We start from the raw sequence: 11,464 nt of genomic DNA, 5'->3' as shown, positions 1-11,464 counted from the left end.
GTCAAGAACTTCACTGGTCCACGTCTCTACAAATAAGGTGTCCTTGTGTGATCAAAGACGAGAATGTTGTCACTTGTTTGTAGGAGAACCAGCATTCGGAGAAAACACCAGAAATGAAGCTTTTCCTTTTCTCCCGTCCTCCTCCCATCCTCTCCTCTCATCTCCCCTCTTCTACTGCCTACTCCTCCTCTCACATCCTTTCCTCCTCCTCTCCTCTCCTCCTCTCCCCTCCTCCTCCTCTTCTCCTCTCTCCTCCCCTCCTTCTCCTCTCTCCTCCCCTCCTCTCTCCTCTCCCCTCTTCTCCTCTCCTCTCCTCTCCTCTCCCTCTCAGAGACAGATGTTTATCTGTTTGGACAGCTCTCTCTCCAGGTCTGATATCAGCGTATCAAAGTCTTTGAGACTCAGTCTGCAGGTAAACGGGGCGTCAAAGTCCAGAACTAAGTCGTCTACGTACTGAGTCCACTCCACCTTCTTCACCTCCCTCTCTTCCTCCTCTTCCTCACTGTCGCTCCCTGCCACCTCGTCGTAGTCCGCATCGCCGCCGGACAGGAAGTCCCGCCCACACACGCTCCAGTCGCCAGCATACCGGTTACAGGGCGGGCTCTCCAGTCGGCCCCGCCCACGTCGCGACACCACGCCCACTTCGTCCCCCGGGAGGTCCAGAGGCAGTGACATGCCACGCTGGCAGCGCCGCGGCAGGGGGTTATGGGGCATGGGGCTGGGAGGGGAAGGAGGCACGTCTGAACTGCAGGAGGGCTGGAGGAGGGTGGGAGAGTCGGGGTTGTCTGTCACTCTGTCTGTAGGAACTAAGGAGAAGGAAAGAGAGGAAAGGTTTCAAAACCCAGAGATGATGATGTTCTGGACATTTTCACTTAGGGGGTGTACTCACTTTAGTTGCCAGCGGTTTAGACATTAATGGCTGTGTGTTGAGTTATTTTGAGGGGACAGCAAATTTACACTGTTATACAAGCTGTACACTCACTACTTTACATTGTAGCAGAGTGTCATTGCTTCAGTGTTGTCACATGAAAAGATATACTCAAATATTTACAAAAATGTGAGGGATACATTTACATTTAAGTCATTTAGCAGACGCTCTTATCCAGAGCGACTTACAAATTGGTGCTTTCACCTTATGACATCCAGGAAAAAATGTGAGGGATATACTCACTTTTGTGATATACTGTATATATATATATATATACTAAAGTATGTGGACACCCCTTCAAATTAGTGGATTCGGCTATTTCAGTCACAGCCGTTGCTGACAGGTGTATAAAATCGAGCACACAGCCATGCAATCTCCATAGACAACCAATCGTCATCATTCGATTTTTTTATTTTTATTTAACCTTTATTTAACTAGGCAAGTCAGTTATAAGAACAAATTCTTATTTAAAATGACGGCCTACCCTAACCCGGACGACACTGGGCCAATTGTGTGCCGCCCTATGGGGACTCCCAATCACAGCAGGTGGAATCAAACCAGGGTCTGTAGTGACACCTCTTGCACTGAGATGCAGTGCCTTAGACCTGCTGCGCCCCTCGGGAGGCCCCAAGAGTCAGGGTGCCACCTTTCCAACAAGTCAGTTGGTCAAATTTCTGCCCTGCTAGAGCTGCCCTGGTCAACTGTAAGTGCTGTTATTGTGAAGTGGAAACGTCTAGGAGCAACAACGGCTCAGCAGCGAAGTGGTAGGCCACACAAGCTCACGGAACGGGGCCACCGAGTGCTGTAGTGCGTAGCGTGTTTTTAAATTTTTTTTTTTTAACCTTTATTTAAGTCAGTTAACCTCTTAAGTCGACCCTCTACTTTTTTGAACATTCTGTTAAAAATCGCGCAACATTTCAGCGTCCTGCTACTCATGCCAGGAATATAGTATATGCATTTGCTTAGTCTGTGTGGATAGAAAACACTCAGACGTTTATAAAACTGGTTAAATCACTGCTGTGGCTTTACCAGAACGGCATTTACATCGAAAAGCACAGGAAAAACTGATCACTGAAAATGGGAAAATATATCCATGCGCTACTTGAACCCATTGATAAAGGTGAACCACAATTAATTGACTGAGGTTGCAGTACCTACAGCTTCCACACGGTGTCTAGAGTCTTGTCATTTCCCTTCGAGTTTTTTCTTGGTCAAACACATGCAGGGCACCGTATCTCCTCAGGTCTAGGACCGGATATTTTCGTTGAGTTTCTAGCCGGACATTTTTCCAGACGGACAGCTAATGATCTTTACATCGCCTCCTGATGAATTTTATTGCTTATTAACGTTTACTAATACCTAAAGTTGCATTACAAACGTATTTCGAAGTGTTTTGTGAAAGTTTATCGTCGACTTTTTGAATTTTAAAAATGACGTTACGTTTTGAAACTATGTTTTTTTCGTTTATCACACAGTCTACATATAACGATATCTAGGCTTTATATGGACCGATTTAATCGAAATAAAGACCCAAATAGTGTTTATGGGACATCTAGGAGTGCCAACAAAGAAGATGGTGAAAGGTAATGAATGTTTTCTATTTTATTGTGCGGTTTGTGTAACGCCGAAATGCTAATTATTTTGTTTACGTCCCCTGCGGGTCTTTTGGGGTGTTACATGCTATCAGATAATAGCTTCTCATGCTTTCGCCGAAAAGCATTTTAAAAATCTGACTTGTTGCCTGGATTCACAACGAGTGTAGCTTTAATTCGATACCCTGCATGTGTATTTTAAATGAACTTTTGAGTTTTAACTAATACTATTAGCATTTAGCGTAGCGCATTTGCATTTCCAGAGCTCTAGTTGGGACGCAAGCGTCCCGAGTAGAAGCAAGAGGTTAAGAACAAATTCTTATTTTCAATGACGGCCTGGGAACAGTGGGTTAACTGCCTGTTCAGTGGCAGAACGACAGATTTGTACCTTGTCAGCTCGGGGGTTTAAACTTGCAACCTTCCGGTTACTAGACCAACGCTCTAACCACTAGGCTACCCTCGGTTGCAACACCGAGTTCCAAACTGATTCCCGCAGCAATGTTCCTACATCTAGTGGAAAGCCTTCCCAGAAGAGTGGAGGCTGTTATAGCAGCAATGTTCCTACATCTAGTGGAAAGCCTTCCCAGAAGAGTGCAGGCTGTTATAGCAGCAATGTTCCTACATCTAGTGGAAAGCCTTCCCAGAAGAGTGGAGGCTGTTATAGCAGCAATGTTCCAACATCTAGTGGAAAGCCTTCCCAGAAGAGTGGAGGCTGTTATAGCAGCAATGTACCAGCATCTAGTGGAAAGCCTTCCCAGAAGAGTGGAGGCTGTTATAGCAGCAATGTTCCAACATCTAGTGGAAAGCCTTCCCAGAAGAGTGGAGGCTGTTATAGCAGCAATGTTCCAACATCTAGTGGAAAGCCTTCCCAGAAGACTGGAGGCTGTTATAGCAGCAATGTTCCAACATCTAGTGGAAAGCCTTCCCAGAAGAGTGGAGGCTGATATAGCAGCAATGTTCCTACATCTAGTGGAAAGCCTTCCCAGAAGACTGGAGGCTGTTATAGCAGCAATGTTCCTACATCTAGTGGAAAGCCTTCCCAGAAGAGTGGAGGCTGTTATAGCAGCAATGTTCCTACATCTAGTGGAAAGCCTTCCCAGAAGAGTGCAGGCTGTTATAGCAGCAATGTTCCTACATCTAGTGGAAAGCCTTCCCAGAAGACTGGAGGCTGTTATAGCAGCAATGGTCCAACATCTAGTGGAAAGCCTTCCCAGAAGAGTGGAGGCTGTTATAGCAGCAATGTTCCAACATCTAGTGGAAAGCCTTCCCAGAAGAGTGGAGGCTGATATAGCAGCAATGTTCCTACATCTAGTGGAAAGCCTTCCCAGAAGACTGGAGGCTGTTATAGCAGCAATGTTCCTACATCTAGTGGAAAGCCTTCACAGAAGACTGGAGGCTGTTATAGCAGCAATGTTCCAACATCTAGTGGAAAGCCTTCCCAGAAGAGTGGAGGCTGTTATAGCAGCAATGTTCCAACATCTAGTGGAAAGCCTTCCCAGAAGAGTGGAGGCTGTTATAGCAGCAATGTTCCTACATCTAGTGGAAAGCCTTCCCAGAAGAGGGAGGCTGTTATAGCAGCAATGTTCCAACATCTAGTGGAAAGCCTTCCCAGAAGAGTGGAGGCTGTTATAGCAGCAATGTTCCTACATCTAGTGGAAAGCCTTCCCAGAAGAGTGGAGGCTGTTATAGCAGCAATGTTCCTACATCTAGTGGAAAGCCTTCCCAGACGACTGGAGGCTGTTATAGCAGCAATGTTCCTACATCTAGTGGAAAGCCTTCCCAGAAGACTGGAGGCTGTTATAGCAGCAATGTTCCTACATCTAGTGGAAAGCCTTCCCAGAAGACTGGAGGCTGTTATAGCAGCAATGTTCCAACATCTAGTGGAAAGCCTTCCCAGAAGAGTGGAGGCTGTTATAGCAGCAATGTTCCAACATCTAGTGGAAAGCCTTCCCAGAAGAGTGGAGGCTGTTATAGCAGCAATGTACCAACATCTAGTGGAAAGCCTTCCCAGAAGAGTGGAGGCTGTTATAGCAGCAATGTTCCAACATCTAGTGGAAAGCCTTCCCAGAAGACTGGAGGCTGTTATAGCAGCAATGTTCCTACATCTAGTGGAAAGCCTTCCCAGAAGACTGGAGGCTGTTATAGCAGCAATGTTCCTACATCTAGTGGAAAGCCTTCCCAGAAGACTGGAGGCTGTTATAGCAGCAATGTTCCAACATCTAGTGGAAAGCCTTCTCAGAAGAGTGGAGGCTGTTATAGCAGCAATGTTCCAACATCTAGTGGAAAGCCTTCCCAGAAGAGTGGCTGTTATAGCAGCAATGTTCCAACATCTAGTGGAAAGCCTTCCCAGAAGAGTGGCTGTTATAGCAGCAATGTTCCAACATCTAGGGGAAAGCCTTCCCAGAAGAGTGGAGGCTGTTATAGCAGCAATGTACCAACATCTAGTGGAAAGCCTTCCCAGAAGAGTGGCTGTTATAGCAGCAATGTTCCAACATCTAGGGGAAAGCCTTCCCAGAAGAGTGGAGGCTGTTATAGCAGCAATGTTCCTACATCTAGTGGAAAGCCTTCCCAGAAGACTGGAGGCTGTTATAGCAGCAATGTTCCTACATCTAGTGGAAAGCCTTCCCAGAAGACTGGAGGCTGTTATAGCAGCAATGTTCCAACATCTAGTGGAAAGCCTTCCCAGAAGAGTGGAGGCTGTTATAGCAGCAATGTTCCAACATCTAGTGGAAAGCCTTCCCAGAAGAGTGGAGGCTGTTATAGCAGCAATGTTCCAACATCTAGTGGAAAGCCTTCCCAGAAGACTGGAGGCTGTTATAGCAGCAATGTTCCTACATCTAGTGGAAAGCCTTCCCAGAAGACTGGAGGCTGTTATAGCAGCAATGTTCCTACATCTAGTGGAAAGCCTTCCCAGAAGACTGGAGGCTGTTATAGCAGCAATGTTCCAACATCTAGTGGAAAGCCTTCTCAGAAGACTGGAGGCTGTTATAGCAGCAATGTTCCAACATCTAGTGGAAAGCCTTCCCAGAAGAGTGGCTGTTATAGCAGCAATGTTCCAACATCTAGTGGAAAGCCTTCCCAGAAGAGTGGCTGTTATAGCAGCAATGTTCCAACATCTAGGGGAAAGCCTTCCCAGAAGAGTGGAGGCTGTTATAGCAGCAATGTACCAACATCTAGTGGAAAGCCTTCCCAGAAGAGTGGCTGTTATAGCAGCAATGTTCCAACATCTAGGGGAAAGCCTTCCCAGAAGAGTGGAGGCTGTTATAGCAGCTAAGGGGGACCAACTCCATTTGATGCCCGTGGTTTTGGAATGAGATGTTTGACGAGCAGGTGTCCACGTACTTTTGGCCATATTGATAAGTGTATGAAGTGATGAGGGAAAAAAATGATTTAATCGATTTTAGAATAAGGCTGCAACGTAACAACGTGGGGAAAAAGTCAAGGGGTCTGAATACTTTCCAAAGGCACTGAATAGTACAGGAAGACTGGTTGAAACGACCTAACAAAGATATTTCTCTGGTTGTAGTGAGGTCATATCCATCAGTTTGGACCGTTGGAAATGTCGGCCCGCTTTGTCCCAACGGACACTTACTGGGCCAGAGCTGCAACAGGTAATGCAAGGCCTCGATGTGTCTCTTGAAGTCCACAGCACTGGCGATCTCCTCGCTGTGAGCAAAACTCCGTCCGCCCCTTCCACAGCTCCCCCCGCGCCCGCCCTGCCCGCCCTGTCCTGGTGCAGTGGGTCTCCAGGACTCCTGGGTGGGGGTCAGGAGCACCGGGCCGAAACACACAGCCAGGTTCTGACAGTTCATTCGGTTACAGTCACTGTAGGAGGCAACGAGGCTCAGATGGTCCAGGAGCAGAGAGAGGGTGGCCTGGAGAGAGAGGGGAGAGGGGAGAGGGTTACAGTCACTGGAGGAGGCAACGAGGCTCAGATGGTCCAGGAGCAGAGAGAAGGTGGCCTGGAGAGAGGGGAGAGGGTTACAGTCACTGTAGGAGGCAACAAGGCTCAGATGGTCCAGGAGCAGAGAGAGGTTGGCCTGGGGAGAGGGGAGAGGGGAGAGGGTTAGACAGGGAGGACTGGAGAGAGAGAGAAGAGGGTTAGACAGGGAGGACTGGAGAGAGGGACAGGGAGGACTGGACAGGGAGGACTGGAGAGAGGGAAGAAGAGGGTTTAGACAGGGAGGACTGGAGAGAAGAGGAAGAGGGTTAGACAGGGAGGACTGGACTGGAGAGAGAGAGAAGAGGGTTAGACAGGGAGGACTGGAGAGAGGGAAGAGGGTTAGACAGGGAGGACTGGAGAGAGAGAAGGGGTTAGAGAACACCAACAGAGGGTTAGAGGGAGGAGACAGGGGAGGACTAGATAGAATATGATGGTCTAGAGAGGAGACAGCAGAGTTACAGACAACCTAACCCTTTACCTAACCCTACCTAACCCTATCTAACCCTACCTACCCCTACCTAACCCTATCTAACCCTACCTAACCCTATCTAACCCTATCTAACCCTATCTAACCCTATCTAACCCTATCTAACCCTACCTAACTCTACCTAACCCTATCTAACCCTACCTAACCCTACCTAACCCTACCTAACCTAGCTCTATAACCAAACCCTAGCCCCTACCCAACCCTACCTACCCCTACCTAACCCTATAACCCTACCTAACCCTACCTAACCCTATCTAACCCTCTATAACCCTACCTAACCCTACCTAACCCTATCTAACCCTACCTAACCCTATCTAACCCTATCTAACCCTACCTAACCCTATCTAACCCTACCTAACTCTACCTAACCCTATCTAACTCTACCTAACCCTACCTAACCCTACCTAACCCTACCTAACACACTGGAACCCTATCTAACCCTACCTAACTCTACCAACCCTACCTTTTAACCCTATTTACCTAACTTACCTAACCCTATTAACACAATGTACCTAACCCTACCTAACCCTACCTAACCCTACCTAACCCTACCTAACCCTACCTATCCCTACCTAACCCTATATAACCCTACCTAACCCTGTCTAACCCTTCTAAAAAGTTTGGGTTGAGCGAGCCGTCGCATCCGCGCTCTGCAGGTTGTATAACTTTTTCATTACATTTCATTACATTTCATTATAGTACAACGGTCTGATTTGTCTAATCTTAGCAATTTCTTCTTAGCTAGCTACATAGTCGTCGTTGTATCAAAGATAATTGCATCTGCCCAACACGTTCACCGTCTACCGTAGCACTGTAGTAACTATCACACTCAACTGAACGACTTGATTAGTGTAGTGTTAGCTAGCTACATAGTTGTCTTTGCTACCACCTAATCTACCTAACCCTAGCTAGCTACTTTGTTTTCAAAGATAATTGTGTAGTCTTAGAGTGAGCGATTTTTGTCTAGGTTAGCTAGCCAGCCAACGCTATTGTCGTTCTCATTTCATTTCATTACAGTCAACGGTGTGATTTGTTTGATCGTAGCGCTAACTAGCAACACTGCAAAGATAATTGCTTTTCTAGCCAGCTAGCCCACTGCTAGCTAGCCAGCTAGCCCCCGAGCAGCATTGTAGAAACTTCACACTCAACGGAACGACTTGATTAGGGTAGTGTCAACAACGCAGCTAGCCTACCTCAGCAGTACTGTATCATTTTAATCATTTTAGTCAATTAGATTCTTGCTACGTAAGCTTAACTTTCTGAACATTCGAGACGTGTAGTCCACTTGTCATTCCAATCTCCTCTGCATTAGCGTAGCCTCTTCTCTAGCCTGTCAACTATGTGTCTGTCTATCCCTGTTCTCTCCTCTCTGCACAGACCATACAAACGCTCCACACCGCATGGCCGCGGCCACCCTAATCTGGTGGTCCCAGCGCGCACGACCCACGTGGAGTTCCAGGTCTCCGGTAGCCTCTGGAACTGCCGATCTGCGGCCAACAAGGTAGAGTTCATCTCAGCCTATGCCTCCCTCCAGTCCCTCGACTTCTTGGCTCTGACGGAAACATGGATCACCACAGACAACACCGCTACTCCTACTGCTCTCTCTTCGTCCGCCCACGTGCTCTCGCACACCCCGAGAGCTTCTGGTCAGCGGGTGGTGGCACCGGGATCCTCATCTCTCCCAAGTGGTCATTCTCTCTTTCTCCCCTTACCCATCTGTCTATCGCCTCCTTTGAATTCCATGCTGTCACAGTTACCAGCCCTTTCAAGCTTAACATCCTTATCATTTATCGCCCTCCAGGTTCCCTCGGAGAGTTCATCGATGAGCTTGATGCCTTGATAAGCTCCTTTCCTGAGGACGGCTCACCTCTCACAGTTCTGGGCGACTTTAACCTCCCCACGTCTACCTTTGACTCATTCCTCTCTGCCTCCTTCTTTCCACTCCTCTCCTCTTTGACCTCACCCTCTCACCTTCCCCCCTACTCACAAGGCAGGCAATACGCTCAACCTCATCTTTACTAGATGCTGTTCTTCCACTGACCTCATTGCAACTCCCCTCCAAGTCTCCGACCACTACCTTGTATCCTTTTCCCTCTCGCTCTCATCCAACACTTCCCACACTGCCCCTACTGGATGGTATCGCGCCGTCCCAACCTTCGCTCTCTCTCCCCCGCTACTCTCTCCTCTTCCATCCTATCATCTCTTCCCTCTGCTCAAACCTTCTCCAACCTATCTCCTGATTCTGCCTCCTCAACCCTCCTCTCCTCCCTTTCTGCATCCTTTGACTCTCTATGTCCCCTATCCTCCAGGCCGGCTCGGTCCTCCCCTCCCGCTCCGTGGCTCGACGACTCATTGCGAGCTCACAGAACAGGGCTCCGGGCAGCCGAGCGGAAATGGAGGAAAACTCGCCTCCCTGCGGACCTGGCGTCCTTTCACTCCCTCCTCTCTACATTTTCCTCCTCTGTCTCTGCTGCTAAAGCCACTTTCTACCACTCTAAATTCCAAGCATCTGCCTCTAACCCTAGGAAGCTCTTTGCCACCTTCTCCTCCCTCTTGAATCCTCCTCCCCTCCCCCTCCTCCCTCTCTGCAGATGACTTCACAACCATTTTGAAAAGAAGGTCGACGACATCCGATCCTCGTTTGCTAAGTCAAACGACACCGCTGGTTCTGCTCACACTGCCCTACCCTGTGCTCTGACCTCTTTCTCCCCTCTCTCTCCAGATGACATCTCGCGTCTTGTGACGGCCGGCCGCCCAACAACCTGCCCGCTTGACCCTATCACCTCCTCTCTTCTCCAGACCATCTCCGGTGACCTTCTCCCTTACCTCACCTCGCTCATCAACTCATCCCTGACCGCTGGCTACGTCCCTCCCGTCTTCAAGAGAGCGAGAGTTGCACCCCTTCTGAAAAAACCTACACTCGATCCCTCCGATGTCAACAACTACAGACCAGTATCCCTTCTTTCTTTTCTCTCCAAAACTCTTGAACGTGCCGTCCTTGGCCAGCTCTCCCGCTATCTCTCTCAGAATGACCTTCTTGATCCAAATCAGTCAGGTTTCAAGACTAGTCATTCAACTGAGACTGCTCTTCTCTGTATCACGGAGGCGCTCCGCACTGCTAAAGCTAACTCACTCTCCTCTGCTCTCATCCTTCTAGACCTATCGGCTGCCTTCGATACTGTGAACCATCAGATCCTCCTCTCCACCCTCTCCGAGTTGGGCATCTCCGGCGCGCCCACGCTTGGATTGCGTCCTACCTGACAGGTCGCTCCTACCAGGTGGCGTGGCGAGAATCCGTCTCCTCACCACGTGCTCTCACCACTGGTGTCCCCAGGGCTCTGTTCTAGGCCCTCTCCTATTCTCGCTATACACCAAGTCACTTGGCTCTGTCATAACCTCACATGGTCTCTCCTATCATTGCTATGCAGACGACACACAATTAATCTTCTCCTTTCCCCCTTCTGACGACCAGGTGGCGAATCGCATCTCTGCATGTCTGGCAGATATATCAGTGTGGATGACGGATCATCACCTCAAGCTGAACCTCGGCAAGACGGAGCTGCTCTTCCTCCCGGGGAAGGACTGCCCGTTCCATGATCTCGCCATCACGGTTGACAACTCCATTGTGTCCTCGTCCCAGAGCGCTAAGAACCTTGGCGTGATCCTGGACAACACCCTGTAGTTCTCAAATAACATCAAGGCGGTGGCCCGTTCCTGTAGGTTCATGCTCTACAACATCCGCAGAGTACGACCCTGCCTCACACAGGAAGCGGCGCAGGTCCTAATCCAGGCACTTGTCATCTCCCGTCTGGATTACTGCAACTCGCTGTTGGCTGGGCTCCCTGCCTGTGCCATTAAACCCCTACAACTCATCCAGAACGCCGCAGCCCGTCTGGTGTTCAACCTTCCCAAGTTCTCTCACGTCACCCCGCTCCTCCGCTCTCTCCACTGGCTTCCAGTTGAAGCTCGCATCCGCTACAAGACCATGGTGCTTGCCTACGGAGCTGTGAGGGGAACGGCACCTCAGTACCTCCAGGCTCTGATCAGGCCCTACACCCAAACAAGGGCACTGCGTTCATCCACCTCTGGCCTGCTCGCCTCCCTACCACTGAGGAAGTACAGTTCCCGCTCAGCCCAGTCAAAACTGTTCGCTGCTCTGGCCCCCCAATGGTGGAACAAACTCCCTCACGACGCCAGGACAGCGGAGTCAATCACCACCTTCCGGAGACACCTGAAACCCCACCTCTTTAAGGAATACCTAGGATAGGATAAAGTAATCCTTCTCCCCCCCCCCACCCTTAAAAGACCTAGATGCACTATTGTAAAGTGGCTGTTCCACTGGATGTCATAAGGTGAAAGCACCAATTTGTAAGTCGCTCTGGGTAAGAGCGTCTGCTAAATGACTTAAATGTAAATGTAAATGTAAATGTAAATCTAACCCTACTAAACCCTATCTAACCCTATATAACCCTACCTAACCCTATCTAACCCTACCTAACTCTCCGTGAACCCTT

At 49.0% G+C, this 11,464-nt stretch overlaps 1 protein-coding gene across 1 annotated transcript in view; it reads right to left on the bottom strand.

The window, feature by feature from the left end:
• Positions 1-299: 299 nt before the first annotated feature.
• LOC135573637 (rho GTPase-activating protein SYDE1-like) overlaps positions 300-11,464 on the bottom strand; it is an 84,556-nt gene continuing 73,391 nt past the window's right edge. Inside the window, 2 exon segments of the mRNA XM_065022932.1 lie at positions 300-806; positions 6,113-6,395. Coding sequence (XP_064879004.1) covers positions 328-806; positions 6,113-6,395 — 762 coding nt within the window. The 3' untranslated portion in view covers positions 300-327.

The sequence above is a fragment of the Oncorhynchus nerka genome, linkage group LG10, assembly GCF_034236695.1.
Source record: "Oncorhynchus nerka isolate Pitt River linkage group LG10, Oner_Uvic_2.0, whole genome shotgun sequence".
In the NCBI taxonomy this organism is placed as follows: domain Eukaryota; kingdom Metazoa; phylum Chordata; class Actinopteri; order Salmoniformes; family Salmonidae; genus Oncorhynchus; species Oncorhynchus nerka.
The sequence above is the reverse complement of the archived record's forward strand: the minus strand, read 5'-3'. Positions and strand labels throughout refer to the sequence as shown.